Genomic DNA, 23,341 nt, shown 5'->3' on the forward strand with positions numbered 1-23,341 from the left:
CGTTACGAGATATTACCTGAAAGCCAAAACGCTTTTCGTTCAGCAATACGTTGGGTATGGGATGATTTTAAAGATACTAATTAACACAAAATGCAGTGCTGTAATCAATACCTAATCATGTATTAGGCACAAAACAAACGGTTAAAAAGACTGTGAATTACGGATGTTTTTTAAACGAAAAGGAAAATTGGCGTTGGCCCCGAATGGTTTAAAATTATTACTTTAGATATTAGATCTTAACAGAAAAAAGTCGTCAGGAAAGCAAAACTAACGGCAACATAAAATAAACATTATTGTGACCAAACAATTTTCATGCCTACAGGATGTGCAATAGTGCATGTATAAAACAGACGCGTGCGCAGCCAAGCAAAACCTGTTTATCATGTCATGGTTGTCAGTGGTTACGTACGATTGACGCCAATCCTTGACCGATTAAAAGCGTTTAATTTCCGTTAACTTAAAATTTATAAATGCAAGTACGCGAAAAGAAAGTGGTTTGCTGGTCATCCTTGTCTTTAAGATAAGGAACTATGTTAGGTACATAAAAGTTTACCTCGCTTAGAGCAATCAATTTAAAGACCCACTTCTACGAAAGCAATTACCAATTTGGAATTGCAAACCCAAAACAGCCCATGTCAAGGAAAGAGGTTGGGGTTATGCAGAAAAATGATCACTAAAATATGGTGGATGTTTGTTTACTTTTTACATTTTTCTTGGTGGGCGTCCAATTGTACTCACAAGAGGGCTGCGCTTTTGGCCTTCTTGACGATGGCTTCGAAAAACGAAAGAAATAAGCATCTTATATTTTATGCATGCCCGGGCCGGAAGTGTGCTTTGGTTTTAGAAATCGAGTCAAATACAGATTGATTGGGTTCTGTCACTGGTCGTTCAGTCAAGTGCCTATTACAAAATATCGAAGCATCCTTCAAATTCAGTTCCCTTCACCGACATCCGCTCGATGGGTGGTTAACATGACAACAACGTTTTGAATAAAGACTCATGTCTCCTACATGGTCTAGTGGTTAGGATTCCTGGCTTTCACCCAGGCGGCCCGGGTTCGATTCCCGGTGTAGGAACCCTTGCATTGGTGGTTCAGTGGTAGAATCCTCGCCTGCCACGCGGGGGGCCCGGGTTCGATTCCCGGCCAATGCAATTGTTTTTTTTCATGCATTTGAAAGTGGAACTCTATTGTTAAGACAGTAAGGGCAATACACAAAAATTCTCAAACAAAATTTTGTTTTCCCCATGTATTACCCCAAAAATGCTCCATAGGCGATTAATAAGTTAATGGTTCCAACCTTCAGGGTGGACAGAAGGTTTCAGGGAGTATGGGAATGCAAAATTGCAAAAGATTTTTAACAGAACATAATTTTTCGTGTGGGTTCATGGCTCATTTATAAAAAAATGGTTAGTTACAACAAAAAGGTTAAAATCGTATGCTATACGGTTTTGAGAGCCACTAATCTTACCCACTTGCAGTTTTTGTTCGATATTGATCAAAAAATTGTATTAGCTCGAAGATTTGCACGGCAAAACAATAATTCAAGACGAAAAAATCACCCATAAAGCTTTAAGATTTAAACTTGATTAGATTGTTTATAAATCTGCCGACTGTTTAACAACCAAAAGTTGCTTTCAAAAATGACACTTTCAAATTGTTGCCGATGACGTCATCATCAATAGGATATCAAATTGTGAAATAACAATCGCTGGGTTTAGCGATTTCGCATTTCCAGCTTGGCTACGGTTCGTTCATGAACCTCATCTGGACCGTCAGCGATGCGTAAAGCACGTGACCAAATGTAAAACATCGCAAGAGGAAAATCGCCAGATAAACCTAAATGGAAAAGGTGGCAGAGTTTTGAATAATTGTTCTTTAGACATTTTGCGTCAAATTTTTGATCATTATATCTAAGATAGGCCTATGTGTTGCAAAAACAGATAATTTTCCCAAAACTAAAATTATGTAAACTTGTATTTTACGAGTTAAACTTCACCAGCAGCGACTCTTAATGATTCAACTGTACCATCTTAACAAACAATAACGCCAAATGCATTTCAATGATGTTCTTATCCGATGGAGTAAAACGTAATTGACTCACCAGCGGCACCAAATGACTGCATGGCGCGATCGATGACCCGGGAAACGGCGTTGGGAACAGCAACTTTAATCATCGCAATCTCTTTTCGAGCAGCCTAAAAACAAGAGCATAAGTAGCAGAGAGACACCGAACAAGTCGTAATGCAAAGGTACAATGGTTGTGTATAACATGTATGCAGAATACAAAAAAACTCAACAATACACAACCAAAAGCCAAGAATGTTTAAGAAATATTACACACTGGACTGATACGCGATAAACGAGTGAAACATGAATGAAGATTATGACACAATAATGTATATTACTAATCTAAATTTATTCGCAAATTATTATTCTTTTACTTCAATTTAAGTAAGCTTTCGTATCACTGGTGACAGCGTTTAAAAAACACTACTCCGACGGATATTTTGCAACGCATTTGTGTTTTATATGTGGTAACTGCAAGTCATATAGGGAGTTTTTTGTTTTGATATTACTTTGACTTTGTATAAGCGATACTCGGCCAACCTACGAACTCTCCATGTCGTACGTTGTGTTCAACATACCTTGTTTCCATACACGTCCATCATATGAGCAGTTTTGAGAACCAGCAAACGACACTGGTCGATTTCAATCCGCGAGAGGGCGATGTTTTGTAATACAGTGTCACGTTCCACAAGAGGGCGCCCGAATGTTACACGCGACTGGACCTAAAGGTAGAATTATTACATACACTCTCTACCTTGGCATATATCTTGCGTCACATCATTAAAATATAGTTTGAGGTTATATTGTGTGCTTGGTAACACGCCGATAGCATTGTACGAACCTATTCCAATCAACGGCATGTTCTAAGCGTTAATTAACGTGTTTCGAAATAAGTTTGAAAAGTTTTATCCTGATTTTTTTACAATCAATCTCACCCTTTCTTTCATCAAGTCTAGCGAGCGTTCCGCTGATCCGATCATTCTCATACAGTGATGGATTCGACCAGGGCCAAGACGAGCCTAAAACAAAAATATCAAACTTGATAAAATTGTTGCGTCTGTCATTGGCTACGAAGGAACGTAAACCATATTGTTTTCAGTTAAGTCACTTTCGTCAATTTTCGACAAAACTAGGTGGGTAATTGTTAAAGATTTTTTTTACCTGCGCAATTTTAAATCCGTCACCCAAATCGAGTATGACGTTGCTTTTTGGCACAGTGACGTTGTCGAAAGTGACCTCACCGTGACCTACAGGCGCGTCATCAGCACCGAACACGGTAAGGGCTCGCACAATCTTCACACCGGTTGAGTCGGAGGGGACTATCACCATACTTTGTTGCCGATGTTTATCGGCTGAAATTACGAAAGTTATTTAAACATATCCTGCTCCAATCACGACAAGGACATACTGGCATATTTACTGTGGAGTTTATCTCGTTGGTTCATAAAATCGAAGCGACACGACACACGCTTAAACATTCAAGAACATAAGTGCTAAACCAGGGGTCGGCAACCTTTTAGGCGACGCGTGCCAATTTACTTGTTATTTCCATGCGTTAATGACTTCGCGTGCCAACGTGTTTCTGAAAAATAGTTGTTCGTGCCAGCAGATATCAATAATAAAGAAAAAGCAGAGTGGTTCGTGCATGCAAGGCTGGATTTTAAGACAATGGCATGATAAAAACTATAAACAAGCATTGTAACAGGTTAAATTGTCACTTCAATATAAACACGCAAACAGGTTGGCGTGCCATGGAAAACCACCTCGTGCCAGGGGTTGCCGACCCCTGTGCTAAACATTGTAAAGCGCAAGAGTAGAAGAGTGAAAACAATGCCGCCACAAGTTCACGACAATGTGTCACAACCTTGTAAGTTTACTCTTTGCTATGTGCAAAACACCACTGGGTGGACACTATCGAGACCAGCCATACTGGCCTAAAATCATCACCTATATTAGTAAACTAGGATTAGTCGCATTCAGTGTTATTTACCCTGATGAAGACGACCTGTATAGGACGTCGAAACGTCGGAATAAAATCACATTTGCCAGAAGAGCTCTTTAAACTTGAAACTAGGATTAGGTTGGACAGTGAAACAAAATATGACATAATAATATTGAAAAGGACATAAGTACAGCATATCACACACAAAGCTAACAGAATTTTTAACCATTAATCTATTTCGTACCTGTAACATCATTCTTGCCCATAAACACAATTAACTTCATTCTAGGATCCAACGCCCCTGAGGTCCACCATTTCCTGCCATTCAGAACCAGGTTATCTCCATCCCGTGCTATGGAAGCTTGGATGTTTGTGGCATCTGATGAAGCAACCTGAAGTTCAAAGAAAGGTTGTTAGGAGAAAGCTTAAAGATATGTTTGATTGTTAAAAGCCACCAGGAGACTTCAAAGTCTCACAGTCTCCCAATGTCTTTAACATGACTCTCCTGAACAATTATTTAACAAATGCCTTGTATAAATTATACAAAAATATACTTCACTTGTTTTAACATTTCATATTCCCAAACTGAACCCAGTCCTATTTGTATTGTAGGGTGAATCAATTTATTTGCAGGTAGGATTTCCCCTAAAAGGGTTTCAAAATTCAGCAATGTGAACCTCTGTTGGAAACTTTTAACACCACTGTTATAAACACCAACCAAAACATTCAAACCAGTGTGTTTGATTGTTGCCAGACTAACATACAACACAACAGAAGTAATAGTTTTTGCAGGTTTGCTAGACTCTTTTTAACAGAACTTACATCTGGTTCTGTCATTGCAAAACAGCTTCTGATTTTTCCAGCCAATAGTGGTTTGAGCCATTCTTCTTTCTGCTCATTTGTTCCAAATTGTGCTAAGATTTCCATGTTTCCAGTGTCAGGAGCGGAACAGTTGAATGCCTAAAACAAATAGTTAACAATTAGGTTGTTCAAATTGGAAGCATTCATTTCAGTGACATTATGCAGTGTAACGAAAACTAACCTCAGGTGCAAATGAACTTCTTCCCATGATTTCACATAAAAAGGCATACTCCACATTGGTTAGACCTGCTCCATATTCTCCAGTTGGGTCACTCTCCTTTGGAAGAAACAAATTCCACAAACCTTCAGCTTGTGCTTTACTCTGTGGCGAAAATCAGTGAGAAACTTACTTTTTGTAGAAATAAGCTAAAATGGAATCCACTTTTATTCAGCAAGTTGGTCATAGACCTGACACCCTTTCTTGGCTTTTGTAGGCAAAAAACTACATCACAATGAATGGCAAAATACACTAAACTATAAAAAGTTATAAAAAAATGTGACACCTTGTTATCTTCCATTGTAGGATGAATTGTCCATTTTTTATCTGATAAGCTATGATCTCTGAATGCAGCCTCATTGGGATAAACATTTCTTTCCATGAAAGTATTCAGTTTTGCATGCAAATCTTGTACTTCTTGTCTCAACGCAGTAACATCAAGTGGAATAACTGTAAAAAATGTCTTTAGAAATAAGGAGTTTTTATGCTATACATAAGCATGTGGTTTTGTATAACAGAGTTAGATTTTTTTTTAAATATGCACATGTGGATTAGGCATATTCTGAGTTTAAATTGGCAATCTTTCACCACAAAGGTTTACAAGGCAAGCTTCAGTATACTTTTTGCATAGAAAATCATGAGCATGTTTGGAGTTGCATACCCAAAAGAGTTTTTGCTGACATATACAGTGGGAAGGCTATCTTTTACTACAAGACAGCTTTTTTATTTCACTGCTTTACATTGGACCTATTTAAAACTAAAAAAATCTTACAATTGGCAGCTTGGGTGCTGTATTGCCGCCTTTGTGGGTTGCCACTAGTCAGTGGCAGTGAGTCTGCTTTCTTAAAGAGACGGAAACCCTCTTTTGCTGCAAACGACCATCCAATGTCAGACATACTCTCTGCTAATTTACCTGCAGAAGATGCTTGGGCAGAACTTGCCTGACCTAAAATCAAAGAGCATTAGTTGTAAAAAATGAGATAAACCCAGACAATTGCATTGTGGGACACTGAAGCTTTACATTGCATAAATGATTCTTTTAAAAAAAACTTTTGCAAGAAAACATGATGCAGTAAACCTAGCCATATAATTTTTATCCAGTGCCTATATTACAGTTCAATACCATAAACAAAAAAAAACTTTGCTTGTGGTTAAGCCATATTGGTATTCCAAAAGATTTTTTGTGACTTGAGACATTTTTTTTAACTGGGTGTATGGAAAAGCTATGGCCAATTGGAATCAGACCTTACACTTTCCGCCACCTAAACCATAAGTAAAATTCTACCTTGGCTTGACCTCTTGTATACCCCTTGCAATATAGCAGCAACACGGAAAAAGGAGAATGCCATATAAAAGTCAATGTTGTCAATTTTTGGAATATTCATTTTTTCACAATACATGTCAATGATTTGATTATGTGTGGGAATTCCAAGTTCCTGCAGGTTCATATTCTTAAAACCTAGCAACAAAAGTAATGCTATTTTTTAAAGATAAACATAAAACTATCTGAAAATTGTACATTTTTAACCAATGTTTGTGTCTGGTAATCCCAAGTCAAAAACATTAAAACAACAGATTTTTAAACTCTGTTGAAAAACCAAACGTTTTTGAATACTTGATGGACTTTGAATACGTTAATCTTACCAGGTATTATTGGAAAGTTTTGTGGAAGGAAGTGCGGAAGGCAACAGTATGCAACATCGGAAATTGGATCACCTAAAGTTGACAGCTCCCAGTCTAATACTGCTAACACTTCTGACTGATCTCGACCATAAATTAAATTGTCAACTCTAAAAATAAAAAGATTGTTCTGTAACAGCTTTTTACAATGTATATTGTAAAACTATTATTTGTGGTAACTTGGTTTGACAAGAGTTTACTGTAGTAAAATAAGTATGCCTTGCATGCAAAATATATTTGTGTCCTTTAATTTTTTGTACTAACTCTATTTTTCAGGTGAAAATGATTATTTAGGGTGCACTCACGGGCCCAAAACAATTTGTATCAATGAACTATTACAGAATACTTCAAACATTAAAGTGGTAAACAAAACTGAATTCACCTGTAATCGCCATGAACTATTGTAGTTTGTTCATTCTGAGGTAAATGTTGAGGTAACCATTCTATAAGTTGTTCCATAGAGGCAATTTTATGTGTTTCACTAGCTCGATATTGCTTGGTCCATGTCTTTACTTGTCGCTCCACATAGTTTCCTAGCAACAAAATTATCACAAATAGCTTGCACAAGCCAAAACTGAAGGCATTGCATTCTAATACATCATGCAACTTATCAAGGCTAAAACCTTTGTAGTAGATTAGGACAGCGGTTCCCAACCAGGGGAAATTCCCCACTAGTGGGGAAGTTTGTAATTTGTAGGGGGAAATTTTTGTCACAATATTAATCTTTTACTAGTTGTCTGTGCTATGTGCTGCATTTGCCATATGGGCTGAGAAAAAGAAAGTTCTTGTATAATCAATTTCAGGCAGCAATGCAGTAAGTGGATGTATGAAGAAATTTAAAGAAAAGAAAAAAATACAGAGCTTTGCACTTGTTAACGAGTTATTGTGCAAGTCTGGTCACTTGATTGAGCTGATTGTGACATCATTTTGTTTGAGTGATATCATGTGATTTAGTTATTGCTAGATTTTTCGATATATTTTGGAAGGTTATGATTTTAATGTAAACGACATTTTAGCAAACTAAACTTGTAGGGGGCAATTAGATCTAAAAACCCATTAAAGGGTGCACAGGACAAAAAGGTTGGGAACCACTGCACTAGGAGAATTTTTTAAGGGACTACCTTGTTTTCCATAATTCTGCAAACCAGCAGCATTGATATCAACTTTGTGAATGTCACAGAGTGTAGAAATCATTTTCTCATAAATAATTTTGCGAGTTTCAGGTATCATTCCTGGTAAAGTGGGGTTCTGCGAAAAACTTAAACTTATTGAACATGATTTTTTCTGCAAAAACATCTGTTTTAAAAGCAGTTTTGTTGGAATTTTTGACAGGACAACACAGGCTTTGTTTAATACTGCATAAATGGATTTGTTGGATGACCAACTTCCTGCATTGTTCATGTAAGAGAAGTATACCAAAATATACAAAATAATGCTTGCTAATGATATATTCAATTTTAGAGTGATGCTAAAAAACAGTTACTCATCTGAACTTGTTTTCAATCTGTGCAAAGTTTAATTATACCTTGTATATGTTTCCTTGTACTAGCTCCATCATGTAGAAGGGAGTTCCAATGATTGATGAGTCTTCACAAAGATCTACCAACGGTGGAACTTTTACTCCATGGTTTTGAACAGCATGCATAATCCTCATTTGAAAAAGAGGCATGTTTTTGTAATAACACTTTAACTACCTTATTTAAAAAGCCATGAATTTCATTACTGAAAATAATTATCTTGACAAAATTAAAATGACAACAAATTTATTATATTTTAACCTTATTACCTGTATTCACGCTCTATTGCATGTGCAGAGGGAAGCAGCTTTCCTGGGGGCTTCTTGCGCAAAACATACTTTGTATAGTTTGGTCCAAAGTCAATAAGGTATGTTGGATTTGATTGCCCATGACTAAATTGGCGAACTTCAGGTTGATGATCCACTTTTATGTTGAGTTTGTCGTTAACATATTCAGTAAATTTTTCCAAATCAAACTCCATTCCCTTTCTAACAGGCCTTGTCCCTTTTGTGACACTTGATAGAGAAATGTCAAGAAATCTTTCCAACTCACCAACAGCGGAATATACATCATCCACCTGTACAACATGTATTAATAAAAGGTAATAACTCAAACAACCAAAAATTCAAATTATGGAACAATTGTTAGCTGATTTGTTGGGAACTTATTTGACACAAAAAGCCTACCACTGAAATCATAAAAAATATTTCTAAACTAAACTTAAAACATATTTTTTTTACCTTAATAGTATGAATCCCCAAACTCTTAGCAGCCAGAATATTTGGCAGCATATCATCAAGAAAAATTGCTTCCGACGGTTGCACACGAAGTCGATTTAAACATAAATTGTATATGACTGGTTGGGGTTTGTTCATTCCTTCTACCGCAGACTCAACAACCTAAACAACAAACATGCAATAATCCTAAACATGTGGATATTACCACCACAACAACAACTTCACAAAAGATGCATATGTTACACACAAAAGTACTGATCAAAAAGTCATGATGTATATATGGTTTAAGCTATTTTACCACATCAAACTTTTCTTTTGAAAATGGCAACAATGATCTTCCATCAGAATATTTCCAGTTGTTTGTGAGCAGTGCAGTTTTAATTCCAGATTCTCTGAGACATTCAACAGCATCTAAAACTTCTGGTACTGGGTTTTTCATTCCATTTTCAAGGAACAACAAAAAGTCTTTGACATCGATGGGTTCATTGGCCTTCAAACCATTTTACAGATTACAAAATATATTTTCTTTAATTACATATAAACATACTGTTTTGGTGCATTCATCACTAAAAACTTGACCAAAATCATCAGCACTAAGTTCACCTATCTCCATTTTCATCCAAGCACCTTCATTACCATGCTCTTTGATACTTTTCCAAATTGTTCCCGCTGGAATTTTTTTCATTGCTTCATATTCTGAATTTAAATATAGAAGTCTAAAGTAAGTTAAAAGTAGGAATAAAGCAAACAACACATAAGCAACAATTTGTATTTACACATTTGCCAACATTTTAGGTTGGCTTTTTTAGTACAGATATGTATAACACTCAATAAACAGCAAGCATGAACAAATAGTTTAGTAGTTTTAGTTTTACCACATCTTAATTTGACACAAGCCAGTCAGTATAAAACAGTTTCTTGTTGGGAACAACACTTTACCTCTAGTCATTGGAAAAGGACTTGGGAGGATAACACCGCCCATATCAAATATTACTGCACGACACTTCCATCTTGAACTTTTGATTGAGGAATGACATATTGCACGATGGAGTAGTGGAAACCTTCCATTCGAGCATAACCTTGCTATACTCATGTCTACACGCGAGACCACGATAATTAAAAAATCATGCAAAATACAAAACTCTAAAAAAACGATTGCCCTGTCAGAAAATAACGGCAAAAACAATTATCAACAGAAAGTGCTACCACTGCAGTTAAATATTTTATTTGAGAGAAAACAACGCAACAGCACCAAAGCGTTACACTATTTCTGGTAAATGTTAAAGACAAAACTTGTTGCTCTACTCTTGGAGGTAAATGACTAAATGTAAACATTGATTTGCTTCACGCTTCGATAACTTTGCCAGGGGCTTTCCCTATTTAAAGCATCAACAAAAAGATCCCTACCGTATTATTCTTACATTAAAAAAATATGTGCAAATTATTTCATATGTACAGTGAACAATTATAACAAAAGATTTAAATCGTTACGGATGTTAACCAAGTTAAACTAATTGGATATCAACTCGATCAAAGTTTAATCTTGTCGTTGACAGATTTGATTGCAAAAGGAATCAATTAAATCTTAGCTTAACTACTAAATAAAAAAATAATAGAATGAAGTGCATGCTAATAAACAGACAGACATCCGAAGTTAAAATATTTTTGAAATGTGCTTGGGAGATTACCAAAAACAGCTTGAAATAAAGAAATGCTTCTATCATCATGGCAACGATCAGCTGATTTGTATTTCCCGCATTTGCTTGACTTTCTTTTAAGAAACGTAATGTACTAAGCTTATTTTACATTTATTACGGTATTTACATTGACAAAATGGCGACAAGTCGCATCTCCTATGCACTTCCGCCGAACATAGACGCTACTAAAGCTCAGTTGGCGTTTGGAAGTCGTGCATTACCTAAATTAAACAGAGAATTGAATGATGAAACCCTAATTATTAGACAACGTGCCTTAATGACATTATGCGATTTGGTGCATGATCCAGAAAAAGTATACGAAGCCATCGGTGTAGGTAAGCATGTACCAATACATTAGTTCGTGATTTTCTATTATATATGTTTTAAATCAAGTATTATGTTGGATTAGAAACTACAAAGGTTAGAACTAATAAATAAAAACTCGGGCGTGTTTTATTTATATGCACTGTTTATTTATATGGTAAAATATTTTTTATTAGATCAAAAACCAACTGGTTAATTACATAAAATCTATTCTATTGGGATTATACCCCTAAATTAAATTAACCACCTATCTTTTCCCAATAAATTTTTGACTTAATTGCATAATTTGGAGATTCACATAGACTTAAAATAAAATATGCAATAAACAGAATGTTGACTTCTAATACTTTAAAAACTCTTAAATGTTTTAAAACATGTTGTGCAGTGGGCATGTGTCTGTGCATTGCTACTCTCTGTTGAAATACATGTAAGCGATTGCTTCATTTAAGCAACAGTGTCATAACATTTTAGCTTTTCTCTTTTAAGAACTCATCTAATAAGCTTAATGTGACTACAAGAACAAGAGAAAGCAAAGACTGAACAAAAATAGTTGTCACCATTACCATAAAGATAAATAAGTTACAGGGTGTGACAGAGTGATAAGTTGTACAGCGTCTGTGGATAATTTGTAAAGACACTACATCGATTGTACCATTTCGTAATGGCCCGAAAATGAGATCATTTTCTGCATGGTAGTAGAATCATTTGATATGTCTGAAGAAGTGACAATCCAAATAAAAAACTTGTCTTGAATGTGCACTTACTTACTGAAGCAAATTCTACCACAATCTGCTAATTTCAACAGGTTGTGTGGATAGTTTAAAGAAGTTGTTAAAGGACCATGACAGCACTGTTCGTCATAAAGCAACAGAAGTGCTTTATATTATGGCAACACACAATGTTGGAAGAAATGCATTTCTTGATTTCAAAGTTATTCTCCTGGTTGCAAATGTAAGTCTCCAACTTTCTGTTACAAAATGTTATATTATTTGCTAATTGTTTTTGTTTTTTCAGTTGTTTGATGATGAAGTGGAAATTGTTCGCAAAAATGCCCATCAAGCCATTAAGATGTTGTCGGAAATCCCATCAGGTTAATACACAATAATTGAAAAAAAATTATTTACTTAGTATTAACAATTTGCAAAAATATGTTGCCAGTAACAACACAGGTGAACTATTATTTATGTGACAGAATCTATAAATTGTCGAAAAAACTTCTGTAGTCAGCCTTACTTTATTTTGTTAATGTGTATTAATAAAATGTGCTTTATGAAGTGTTTAATACAAACATATGAACCTTATTGCGAACAGTGATAAGAAATAACATATCACCAATGTTTCTGTCATTTGCACCAGCACAATCTAACACCTGTTTGTGTTGGAATAAACAACATGGCTTATGGCTTTAACTAATGCTAAAAATTTGACTAACAAAACAAAATACTCAATAAAGGTGCCATTGGAGTGGTGGAAGCCAAACTAATTCCAAAACTTGTGAAAAAACTTGAATCTGAGTTGGATGAAATCAAAGAGCTAATTTTGGACACATTGCACTTTTGCATGAGGGTTGATGCACAAACTGCACTACAGTCTGGAATAATGCCAGTTCTCACTGTAAGTAAATAAAAACAAACAAAAGTTGTTGATAATTTTAATCCATCTTCCTGATCTCAATTCTTTCATTGAATTTTTGGAAAAACTTAAACTTGTTGGTCCGAGTATTGCCACTTTTTTCTGTGTTAAAATTTACAAACAATTTTATGGACTTCCAACATGAAACTTGTGTTACTGGCTTAAAATTTAAATTATTTGAAAATTCATTTTAAATCCACCATGTTTACAGTCCAAAATCTTTCTCACAACCAAATACACACACAACCCACAAAAATCATATAGTGTACTGTTTTTTAATGGTCTCATAAAGTCTACCCTTTTGTAGGATCTTCTAAATCATGATTTACCAATAATTCGGAGTTCAGCTGCACGAGATTTAATGGATGTTAGCGTTCCATTGGCTGGCAAGGAAGCAGCCTGCAAAGATGAAAGAATCGTTCCACTGCTTGTCAGTTTGCTGGCTGACATTGAGGATGAAGTAAAAACAAATGCTGCTGGAGCACTGATGACAATTTCCATTACAACACAAGGTAAGCAGAAGTATCTTACACATGCTTTGTACAGTAACTGCCAGTTTATGAATTTGAGAAAAAATGGTTTTCACCATACCCCTGACATTGTGTTTATTTGGCGTATCAACAAATCTTTTAGGTTAGTACAGTGGTTCTTAACCTTTTATAGTTTGGAGCCCCTTAAATTAACCCTCAAGAGATTGTGGCCCCAACTATTAAAAATGTAGATGGGAAACTTGTGAAATTTAAAGTCATGGGTGATGTCACTAAGCACTAAGCCATATTTAACACAAGAATGCCCGAAAAAGTCATTTTGACAACTCCAAGGTGTTCAAATTAGACTCATGAAACACCTGTCTGTAAATCAGTGTCACTTTACTTATTGGTGGCTCCCCAAAAACACTTGTAACCCCATGGTGGGCCATGGGCTCGGTTGAGAACACTGGGTTAATATGACAGATTTCTATAAATTGGGATCAGCAACCATAGAGTTGTAAACCTAATCAGATTAAACTTGTCTTGCAGGAAAATATGCGTCAATAAAATCAGGAGCAATTCGATCTTTGCTCAACTTGGTGAACTCTCCAACTTCAGAGACAAGACTTTATGCTATTAAGGCACTAACAATGCTATCTGAAGCACCAGAAGGAAGAAAGACTCTGATGGAGTTGGTGGATGACATCAAAGATCGTGAACATGACCCTGACAGTGCAACTGTGGCAAAAGCAGCACAAATTGCACTGAAAGTTATAACATGGAAACCTTAATCAATTTTATGTTGTAAATATGATGTTGTACTATTTTATCAGGACTTTTACTGAATTTGCTGTAAAGATGTTTGCACTGTAATTTGTGTGAATTGTTTGCCATCTGCACTTACATTTCTACTAGACACTGACACTCGGTCATATAAAACAGTGTTTCCCAACCTATGGGTCGCGACCCAAAGTTGGGTCGCCTGAACATTCTGTTGGGTCGCTTGTTTTAGTGACAATAAGAACATCTACTTTTTGATTTCGCCGTGTAGCGTAATTTTTATATATTTCCTAAGGCTTTAAATTGTTGTCCAACAATAATTTCATCACAACTTGTCGTGATAATGGTTAAAACTGTTTGTGACGTCATAAAGTGATGTGTTAGCTCACAGTTAAGCGTTGTCTGACTAATAATTCTTCGATTCAGCTCTAAGTCCTGGTAAAATGGAAATGTTAGGTCGAAAACAACAACACTATTTGTTCGTTATAAGGTTATTGATTTGCTAAACTTGCGTAGTAATTTTTAAAAAGCTTTCCGAATTTACAGACAAAAATTCAACTAAAATAGCATGTCCATGGGTCGCGAGAAACCACAAAACAAAATTTTGGTAAGTATTTGGGTCACATCAAAAAAAGGTTGGGAACCACTGATATAAAACATTGCCACAGTTTTTATTTAGTGGTTTAGTACATAAATACTTTTTAATGACAATATAAAACTTATGTTTTGTTTTTGAATTGAAGACAAGTAAACTTTTTTTGCAAGATTGGTGTTGATGAGCAAAGAAATTTTGCATTGTTACAAGTTTTGCGGATGACTCATTTAAAAATCACAAAATAAAAGTTGTAGACAAATTACACATGATGTTAAATATGTAAACGGTACAAGATCTAAATTAGTCATACTGCTACCAACTAACATAAGTACAAAAAACCTGAAACAAAATTACAAATACAAAAGAAAATAAACAGGACTTCACTTCTAAAAAAGGCAACAATGTCACTTTTTTGTGATTCAGGCAATGGATTGTTTGTTTTTGTAAAAGGAAACGGCATAGTCATAATAATCTTTAGAAATCCAAAAACATACTGCAGTGTTTACTTGGTGTTTCCTAAATAAATAAATAAAAACCTCATTTGCATTGAGTTTTGTGAAATTTGTTTGACAAATAAATTTCTTACATTGTTCCATCACAAAAGTTGACAGCTGCAGTGTTTCCACTTAGTGACAAAATGCGGCCAGGTAAAAACTTGCTGTCATCTGCATTTGCCATAACCCAATCTCCTGGAAAAATAACCAAAATATGGTTAATCTACTTAAGATCTTAATATTTAGTAATATCCAAGTGCCATCACGCTTCTAAGTTTGTTGGGAAGTTAGAAATAAGTGCCTTTACATATCCCAACAAAAACAATCCACACATGCTGTAAACATTACCTGTATTGACAAGCCTCTTTCTTGTGTAGGGACCAAAGATACATGCTAATGTTTGAACACACTGGCTTCCATCAGGCCACTGAAGAGAATATAGTTGACCTGTCCCAACTTTTTCTCTGCAAGCACCTAAAAATGACAAAACATCTTGTCATGTTTGTCCAACTGTGTTTACCATTTGTACACATACACATGTAATAACATCCATCATTGTCACATCTTGCAATCACAGTCTCCCCAACCCATCGCTTCAAACATTTGTCAATAAATTCCACAATCTGATGGTATTTTCCTGACTTTAGCCAATACATCTGCACAAAAATGTTTTTTCTTGTATTGGAAGTCCAGACCGTTTCTTTTTTTATTGTATTTATCGACAATCAGGCGGCAGTCCGAGAACTGAAAATTGCCCTTTGTCGTTCACGGGGTTCGAACCCAGGACACTCCCTGGGAGTGACGAATCCCGATCAGGTTTTGTATATGGGTCAAGCGCGCCAGCCAGTTTTCAGCCGGTTTTCTAAAATGTTATGTTGAACGTAACCATTAATCATGATACCTCATTTCTTGTCAAGTCAGCTTTGCTGTTGTCATGAAATGTGACTGAATATGTTGAGTTTTCATGTTGTGATGTTACCGTTGCTGGAGCAAAGCTGTTTGTAAACATTGGATGCATGGCAATCACTTGATCATTTTCCTGGAAAGTATTTTGCTAGGTAAAGTGGTCTCTATATCCCTCATGGTGTGATTCATAAGGTTTCTGCCTTTAAGAGCGTTACTGAAGTTCATAAAAATAGAAAGCCAAAAACGCTTTTAGACAAAGAATTTATTGAAGCAAAACTCTTACTTTAATGGTAATTTTTGCATCAGCCTTCTCATCTATAACATCATCTTCATTTGCTGTTTGTAGAAATCCTGAGTAGTCTTGAATCGTCAGTTTCCCATGCTGTTGTGTTTGCTTCACAATGCCCCTGAAAAAGGTTGTCTGAGAAAATGCTTTATTAAGTATCAACATAATCAGAACTAACCTGTAGTACCAGCCATCATCACCACAGAGAGCTACAACAGTCCTGACCACAGGTGGGCTTAACATCCTTTTTAAATCATTGTTAAGCATACAACATGACTGATTTATATTGTACGTTTGCACAAGTGTAATATGCCATATTTTTTTTAAAAAAACTCGTAGCTTTATAACATAATTGGCATCACAGTCAAACAATAATTGTGGGTAATATTTTGTGAATGGGAATTACAAAAGGGTGTGCATAGTTAAAACTTGGATTAGTAAGTTAGTAAAATAATGCAAAACAACATGGTACCTTCGAGTTGTATTTGTCCCAACATCATGTTTAGTTACAGGGCTCTAACAACAAAAAAGTATGTAAAACTAATACATATTTTATGATGACATTCTTACTGGTATCGGAGTTCTCCACATTTCCATCAACTTTGTTGTAACTTGTAAATTGTTCGTGTGATTTTCCAGCAGCTTAACACCAAAGTTACATCATGATTCAGTCAAATCCAAAAATCTAGATTGAGTTAAAATTGTTGTCTTTTATACCTGTTTTTGATTGTTATGTTCCAGCCTTAATGACATTATCTTCTCATTCATGGCCTGTAATGTTTCATTAATTTTCCGTATATCTTCCTTGTCTGCACTAATTGGTGCAGGTTTGATTGATTCCTTTTTTGAAGGTTTCACTTTATGCACCATAATTACTTCATCAGCTACATTTATAAAAGTTAATGTTTTATGTGTTATATGTCTTGGATTACAACACTACTTACTACTCCCAGAAGAGGAATCAACTGAATAGGGCTGAGGAAGCTTATTGTTAGATCTGCAACAAATTTAAAAAAAAACTTGTTTATATGCTGTTGTGTAATTTGTAAAATTTAAACAGTCAATTATGACTGTTGTTATGTTTGTCCAAACATCTCAGTTATTCTCGAATTTTTGATTGTTTTATTCAATGATACTGACCTTGTGCTTTGCAGGTCAGAAGTCTTGGTAATTTTTAAAATAAATGGATTGCGACTCTGATCAATTCTGAACAACATGTCCCGTTGCAAAAGCATTTGACTGTCCTCAAAGTTCTGGACCTCAAACTCATTGCTTTCAAACTGAAAAAGGATCATGCATTTTAACACCCGATTAAACCACAACATATAAGGTGAATATTTACCTTTGACTTTTTTGGTGTGACAGTTATAACACCAGGAATAAAACAATCAAACCTGTCACTGGTTTCAAATTTTGCCAAAACATAATCTCCAGTCTATAGACGGAAAGCTTTAGATTAGTTGCAACTACCAAGAGGTCTGTCATATGGTCTTAGGCAGTGGTGGGATTCAGCCGGTTTGCACTGATTCTGTAGAACCGTCTCACAAAATTTTATGATCAGCGAACCGGTTAGCATTACTGGTTACTGTCAATGGACTTTTTGTAACAGAACTAGCTACAAAAATTTAAATCCCACTACTGGTCTTAGGGATTCCATATGTACCAAACGTTTAACAATTTTTCCGGTTTAGAAGGAGGGGATAATTAATTGGTTAACTTATTTCAAAAACAAATGTTTTTTTTCCAATGCAGTACACCTTATTTTTTTCCAATGCAATAAACCTTATACCTACAAAATATGCTTAACTGAACAAATTAGCAGCATTTTTGGGACGTAAAGAGTCCAAAAAGAATTACAACATGCCTATTCAAGCTTGCGCACATTTTTAAAGCTTCGGACAACAAACATAAGAATTTTACGTTAATTATTATGCCCAGGAATAATTTGGGGTAATCAGTGGTATTGATTTTATATTGCTTGAGACCAATGTTTAAATCTAACAAAAGGTAGTTAAATACAGTGAAAAAAACTGTCTGGAAAATGATTAGAAGTCTGTATTCATTTTATGTGGTATAGTGATAATTTCCTAAAAATATTTATAGTTCTGTGTTCTTAATTAAACAAACAATTAGGTGTAAAAAACTGCCGGAAGAGCTGAAAATTTTGTTGATAATTAGGTGTACATTTATGACAAGCCCCTGTTTGATAACTGCCCGTGCCTATCTATATTATTATAATTGTTTGATTTACTTAATTTGAAATTTATTTGACAATTTTGAAGTAGCAGATGTTTAAAGAATGACGAACTATCAATATTCATCAATGATTATAATAACCAAGTGTAACTGAGAGATACATTATTATAGAGAAACTTAAAACAATTACCAACATTGGAATAGCTAAAAAGTATAACTTTAAATGAAGAAAAGTAAAGAGTAAAAATCATTGAATTAGTTAAATGCATTAAGTTTACTTCAGTATATTTTTTCCTCTGAGATTTAGCAATAAAATTCAAAAGCTTACTCAATTAGTCACACACTTCCTAAAATTGTCATGTTCAATTCAGTATGTTTTTAATACCCTGAGCTTTTGTTTGTATCCATCATTCGTAACAGGGATAATAAATCTGTTACGTGAAAGCAGTTTTTCCCCAGAAGCGAACTTTATTAGGGAATGGTCACAATCAACACATTTCCGCACAGTTCCAGTGTAGTAAAGTCCATCACTGTCATCTCTAAAGCATTTGAGGTACATTATTAAGGATGTAAAACAATCGGGTAACTAAAGTTCCAAGTTTATTGCTATTATATAACTGTGAAATTAAGCTCAGTCGCACTTTTATATTTGCATTTGTGATTGTCAAAACTTTACCAGATGTTTAGCACACAGACATTTTTGTAACTTGCAGAAACAAATTTACCTGGCAATGACTTTTTGACCTCTACAAACTTTAGCAGCATCACAAACTAACACAAGATGCTGACCAAAACACTCAATCATTTTAGAAATTTAACTGATGACAATAACATATGTATACTGTCATAATATTGCAGTCCAGTACATATGTGCAAAAGCTGTGTAACATGTAAAACTGCTTTTTATTCCTATTGCATTCTTCCACTATGGCTTCCAAGCTAGGTTCAGAAATCCTGAACACACACACACACACACATGATCTAGAATGTCTGTCTATTGTTCCACAAAGACAACACAAAGAAAACAAAGGCAAGTCCCTTCACACAACTTTACTGAAAACACAAAGGAAGGCAAAGCACAATAAAATCCTTTTTAAGGTGATAACTTGTAATGGCACAGTCTTAAATAATCTCTTTAAATCTTAGGTAAATATGTAGGCTCAACCATTAAATCGCTGCTCTATTTTGAAAGGCTGCAGTATGCAAGGGTTAATTACTGCAAAACCCAAACCAATTCATTTAGCATTTTTTAATTCCTCCATCAGATTCAAAAGTATTGTTGATTGCAGCTTTATGGCCTAAAAACACAAAAAAACAGTCTATTATTTCCATGTACGATTGGTCTCCAAAAGGGACACAAAAACAAAATTGGCTATTTAAAGGGATCTAATTCCCTGGTTAAATACCACCTTACCCAGTGTTATTGCTTGTCAAAGGAAGATGTTTACATTAAACTGTCAGCTGTAAATATCTTCGCCAGTATTTCAGTTAAGTGTTTTAAAGCAGGAACTAACTGAGCTTTAAACTAAAATGTTACAAATTTAAAAGAATCTAAACTACACTAGGTGTTACCTTTTATTGGGGCAATGCTTTTATAAACCTTAATAGTTGACATTGTGGTAACTACCTTCTTCTGCAAACCCATTTCCTGTGCGGTCTCCTCCATTTGCTTTTCAACCATTTCAATTTTTTGTTGAATTTGCCGTACATCACCTTTTGTAATCAACATATTTCCTTGTTTGGGTGTCAGTTTTGTTTTCTTTAATGTTTTCTTTTTTGTATGTTTTCTTTGCTTCAGAACATCAGAAAATAACACATCCATTACTTTTGTGTCATCATGCTTTGGTATTTCTGCATGTAAAAAAGCAGTTTTAAATACTTTTTGTTTGTTGTGTTTCAAAAACTGGAAAAGTGTTTTCCTACCTTCCTCCAATACTGATTCATGGGGACTAGTATCATCTGATTCAACACTGTAGTCGGGTCTAAAAATAAAGGATTAAACACCTACATTACCTGTAAACTATTCCGTGTACTTGGTAAACGTCATAAGTAATCTAATATTTTGTAAATAAAAGTTACTCACACAATATAGATTGTAGACCAAATTTAAGCAATCATAATTTTGGTGATGGGTTCAAGGTTTTTTGACCAATTTATTGCCACAAAATATGCAGATGTCTATGTGAAAGTATTCTACTCTGAATTTACTTTATATATTTTTTTACTATTTTTTCAATGCTAAGTGATGTGTTCCTTCTGCAACACACAGCAAATTGCCAATACATATAATTCAAAGCATTTGTCCATTGTTAATTATTTATGATCAATAAGTTATATTTACTGCACGCTTCTGATAAATTCCACAGTTTCCTCATAAGTTTCATCATCCACTTCAACCAAATCATCTCTTTCAACAAAAACTTTTAATTGATTGAACAGCAACACACAGTATAGAGCATCCACCAGCTAAAATTGAATGAAGAAATAAGATGTTAATTCACCTTAGAATGCAACCCTTGAAGATGTATTCCAAAGTGAACCTGGTAATTCTGAAATCCAAACTGGGCAACATGTAAAACAATGAAATAACAAATAACTTACTTTTCTAACTCTAGGAACCCCAATAATCATTCCAGGTAAGTAACACTGCATGTTTTTTTGATATGCTAGAACATAATCTCCAATCTGAAAATATGAAAACTAAATGAAGAAATATTGGAGAAACCAGCAAATGTTTTACCAAACAGGCTATTCACCACTTTTACACAGCTAATGTGAACACAGTACAAAAACATTAATTATAAAAAGTAATTGTAAACTGAACTTTAAAAATAATCATAAAAAATACATTTGTGAGTATTTTATTTAACAGTAAAATATTTCCACCTTTAACACAGCAGAACCAACATCTTCTTGAAGATAACAGTGTTTTTGCAAAACCTGTATATGCTTTCCAGTCTCAAGCACAATTGCGTATTTATCCTTCCCACCTCTGCCTTCAACCTCACCATCATAGTAAAATCCATTTGAATTATCTCTGTAACACAAAAGTTAGTCAATAAATATATTTTTCTGTGATGAGTAAAATTGCAACTACTGTACCTTGCAATTACTCCAAGTTTTACTTTCTTTTCCACTTTGTATGGACTTAAAATTTGATTCAGATCAACAAAGGTCTGGAAAGAATGTAACAACCATAATTTTATTAAAAATTTGTTACAATATCTTTTCTTTAATAATTGTCATAAGTCACAATGTTTCCAGATGATAAAACTTCTCTAAATATGTCAAATAACATGTACATAACTTACATAGCAGAAGATTTTTTTATACTGGTTGCAAAATGTGTAATAAAGTTATTTATCTGTTTATACAATGTGTTTAATATTGCAATACGTATTCCAAATTCCAAAAAAAGTACTACTCACTTTTTGCATAGGCTTTTGTATTTCACGGCACTGCTTTAAATACAATTGCCCTGTATAAAAAAAATTTAAAATGGAAATGAACAGACTAAAAATGTATTATATAAAACCTAAATTATGTTTTAGAAGCGTACATACCTCTAAAGATTTCATCAATCATTAATTGTAACTGATTTGGTGAAACTGGCCAACCGCGTCTGTCCAAAGCTTGATTAAGTGAGTTCTGGTTAGTCAGGTAACAAGCTGGACTTTCTTTAAATCTGTATCAAGTTTTTGAGTAAGCCTAAGCTGTGAATTTATTCCCTATGTAATGTTACTTCATTTCAGTTACAAACAACTTCTGCAAACAGATTCTGTTTTTCTTGATTAAATTATTTTATTCCACAAACCAATTTTTTCAAACTTGTAGGGGTAAAATATGTTTAACAGTTTAAATTTGTTACTTGTCTCTGTCCTCTTGAGTCAAGTTTCTCCATACAATCATGTCAAGCCTTTGTTTGTACTCTGCAATTGATGACTGCAGTTTTTCCTCATATGATTTTAAATCAACATTGGCAAGATTGAACACTTGAAATGGATACTTGTGTGTTGATGGAGAATTTAATAACACCTTGATAAAAACAGCACATTTAAAAAGTGAAACAACAAATCTTACATTAGCATTACCTGGACAACTGCATCACTTGTAAGCATTGGAATAAAATTAGGTTGAATTTTGAGCATAGTTGGGTTTAAAATTTGCATGATTGTTAGCTTTCTTGCATTCAAACCATTTTTCTTCAGCCAAATTGATGAAGGAGTATCCAATGAACTGTATACGAAAGTTTGTTTGAGAAAAAAAAGCAAGGCCCTTATTATCTTACCATTTTCAGCCCAATTTTTAAAACACACATTTAATTAAATGTAAACATGGTTTTCAAACATTTAAATATAGTTTAGGTAATTTCTTGTACCGTTTACACTATTAAAGTAATTGGATAAAGTTCTGTTTTGAAACGTTGTTTTTGATCATTATGTACAAACTATGAGACATTGTTGAACATATGCAAACATTATAATGCATTGTTCTGCCCTGCTTGTCAAACCTGTGACTCTACCATGTTTGCTACTAGTTTAGCATACTTTTTTATATGCCGCCTTTGTCTTTTTTTCATTGTCATGCAGTTGATAAATTGTTGTACACCAGAAAAATTCTGTTATCCTCTCACAATTTGAACAGCAAACAAGCTCAGGCAAATAAAAACACAGAACTTTTTAGCTATTGTTACACTCTTTGTGACTGTTTCAATCAAATACAGCTTAACATATTCCACTACTGCCAAAAGCAATTCATGGGCTGTGATTGAGCTACAGTCCAACAGTGACTTAACAACTGGTGGCTTTAAATACAATCCCTTGTTTTGTGTACAAATAATACACAAGTATCTTGTTACATACCTCTTGAACCTTCCCATACAATTCTTACATGCTACAGGTAAGGTAAATGGTAAGAGTAGAAAGGGTCATATATATTC

General features: G+C 34.6%; 4 protein-coding genes and 2 non-coding genes across 9 annotated transcripts; 3 read left to right on the forward strand and 3 right to left on the reverse strand.

Moving 5' to 3' along the window:
- Positions 1-1,004: 1,004 nt before the first annotated feature.
- Positions 1,005-1,076, forward strand: Trnae-uuc (transfer RNA glutamic acid (anticodon UUC)). The gene has a single exon. It is a non-coding gene; the product is annotated as a tRNA-Glu (tRNA).
- Positions 1,077-1,081: 5 nt separating this feature from the next.
- Positions 1,082-1,152, forward strand: Trnag-gcc (transfer RNA glycine (anticodon GCC)). The gene has a single exon. It is a non-coding gene; the product is annotated as a tRNA-Gly (tRNA).
- A 340-nt stretch (positions 1,153-1,492) lies between these two features.
- On the reverse strand, positions 1,493-10,192 carry LOC145238648 (acyl-CoA dehydrogenase family member 10-like). Its single transcript, XM_080101881.1, has 20 exons — positions 9,962-10,192; positions 9,570-9,718; positions 9,321-9,512; positions 9,026-9,184; positions 8,555-8,862; positions 8,294-8,417; positions 7,890-8,016; positions 7,151-7,301; positions 6,733-6,878; positions 6,374-6,547; positions 5,861-6,034; positions 5,375-5,538; positions 5,053-5,193; positions 4,833-4,970; positions 4,255-4,402; positions 3,230-3,420; positions 3,004-3,087; positions 2,647-2,790; positions 2,103-2,196; positions 1,493-1,837 (listed from the first exon to the last, which is right to left on the reverse strand). Exons 1-20 carry the CDS (start codon positions 10,113-10,115, stop codon positions 1,716-1,718), a joined length of 3,084 nt encoding a protein of 1,027 aa, XP_079958007.1. The 5' UTR covers positions 10,116-10,192; the 3' UTR covers positions 1,493-1,715.
- A 315-nt stretch (positions 10,193-10,507) lies between these two features.
- Positions 10,508-14,782, forward strand: LOC145237490 (radial spoke head 14 homolog). Its single transcript, XM_080100369.1, has 6 exons — positions 10,508-11,054; positions 11,849-11,994; positions 12,058-12,133; positions 12,497-12,657; positions 12,983-13,187; positions 13,695-14,782. The coding sequence occupies exons 1-6, from the start codon at positions 10,856-10,858 to the stop codon at positions 13,934-13,936; spliced, it is 1,029 nt and encodes a 342-aa protein (XP_079956495.1). The 5' UTR covers positions 10,508-10,855; the 3' UTR covers positions 13,937-14,782.
- LOC145237488 (uncharacterized) lies at positions 14,479-19,340 on the reverse strand. 3 transcript variants are annotated; one of them, XM_080100363.1, is made up of 15 exons: positions 19,128-19,340; positions 18,788-18,941; positions 17,549-17,641; positions 17,347-17,486; positions 17,151-17,203; positions 16,924-17,090; positions 16,777-16,848; positions 16,679-16,722; positions 16,385-16,450; positions 16,204-16,327; positions 15,916-16,053; positions 15,550-15,670; positions 15,363-15,488; positions 15,107-15,209; positions 14,479-15,036 (listed from the first exon to the last, which is right to left on the reverse strand). In XM_080100363.1, the coding sequence occupies exons 1-15, from the start codon at positions 19,205-19,207 to the stop codon at positions 14,940-14,942; spliced, it is 1,578 nt and encodes a 525-aa protein (XP_079956489.1). In that variant the 5' UTR covers positions 19,208-19,340; the 3' UTR covers positions 14,479-14,939. The 3 variants fall into 3 exon arrangements, with proteins under 3 accessions (XP_079956489.1, XP_079956490.1, XP_079956492.1); XM_080100364.1 differs by lacking the exon at positions 16,385-16,450; XM_080100366.1 differs by lacking the exons at positions 14,479-15,036; positions 15,550-15,670 and having other exon boundaries at positions 15,146-15,209.
- Positions 19,341-19,379: 39 nt separating this feature from the next.
- On the reverse strand, positions 19,380-23,321 carry LOC145237489 (von Willebrand factor A domain-containing protein 3B-like). Of its 2 annotated transcripts, none has more exons than XM_080100368.1 (12): positions 23,265-23,321; positions 22,494-22,638; positions 22,271-22,437; positions 21,966-22,087; positions 21,831-21,880; positions 21,505-21,578; positions 21,289-21,439; positions 21,004-21,087; positions 20,744-20,868; positions 20,326-20,384; positions 20,030-20,253; positions 19,380-19,700 (listed from the first exon to the last, which is right to left on the reverse strand). In XM_080100368.1, exons 1-12 carry the CDS (start codon positions 23,279-23,281, stop codon positions 19,638-19,640), a joined length of 1,281 nt encoding a protein of 426 aa, XP_079956494.1. In that variant the 5' UTR covers positions 23,282-23,321; the 3' UTR covers positions 19,380-19,637. The 2 variants fall into 2 exon arrangements, with proteins under 2 accessions (XP_079956494.1, XP_079956493.1); XM_080100367.1 differs by lacking the exon at positions 23,265-23,321 and adding an exon at positions 22,950-23,008.
- Between the last annotated feature and the right edge of the window lie 20 nt (positions 23,322-23,341).

This window comes from Phallusia mammillata, chromosome 7 (genome assembly GCF_965637545.1).
Source record: "Phallusia mammillata chromosome 7, kaPhaMamm4.hap1.1, whole genome shotgun sequence".
In the NCBI taxonomy this organism is placed as follows: Eukaryota; Metazoa; Chordata; class Ascidiacea; order Phlebobranchia; family Ascidiidae; genus Phallusia; species Phallusia mammillata.

Excerpts from the sequence above, each read along its gene's own strand:
- LOC145237489 (XM_080100367.1), bottom strand. The coding sequence starts at position 22,987 with ATGACAATGAAAAAAAGACAAAGGCGGCATATAAAAAA. Across the intron at positions 21,881-21,965 it reads GATTGATGAAATCTTTAGAG|GGCAATTGTATTTAAAGCAG; the intron begins GTATGTACGCTT and ends TTTTTTATACAG. Across the intron at positions 19,701-20,029 it reads AAATGGGTTTGCAGAAGAAG|GCCATAAAGCTGCAATCAAC; the intron begins GTAGTTACCACA and ends TTGTGTTTTTAG.
- LOC145237488 (XM_080100363.1), bottom strand. The coding sequence starts at position 19,207 with ATGATTGAGTGTTTTGGTCAGCATCTTGTGTTAGTTTGTGATGCTGCT. Across the intron at positions 17,091-17,150 it reads TGATTCCTCTTCTGGGAGTA|CTGATGAAGTAATTATGGTG; the intron begins GTAAGTAGTGTT and ends TTATAAATGTAG. Across the intron at positions 15,671-15,915 it reads CTGACTTGACAAGAAATGAG|ATGTATTGGCTAAAGTCAGG; the intron begins GTATCATGATTA and ends ATTTTTGTGCAG.
- LOC145238648 (XM_080101881.1), bottom strand. The coding sequence starts at position 10,115 with ATGAGTATAGCAAGGTTATGCTCGAATGGAAGGTTTCCACTACTCCAT. Across the intron at positions 4,971-5,052 it reads GAAGTTCATTTGCACCTGAG|GCATTCAACTGTTCCGCTCC; the intron begins GTTAGTTTTCGT and ends TATTTGTTTTAG. Across the intron at positions 3,088-3,229 it reads ACGGATTTAAAATTGCGCAG|GCTCGTCTTGGCCCTGGTCG; the intron begins GTAAAAAAAATC and ends TTTTTGTTTTAG.
- LOC145237490 (XM_080100369.1), top strand. The coding sequence starts at position 10,856 with ATGGCGACAAGTCGCATCTCCTATGCACTTCCGCCGAACATAGACGCT. Across the intron at positions 11,995-12,057 it reads TTATTCTCCTGGTTGCAAAT|TTGTTTGATGATGAAGTGGA; the intron begins GTAAGTCTCCAA and ends TTGTTTTTTCAG. Across the intron at positions 13,188-13,694 it reads AATTTCCATTACAACACAAG|GAAAATATGCGTCAATAAAA; the intron begins GTAAGCAGAAGT and ends CTTGTCTTGCAG.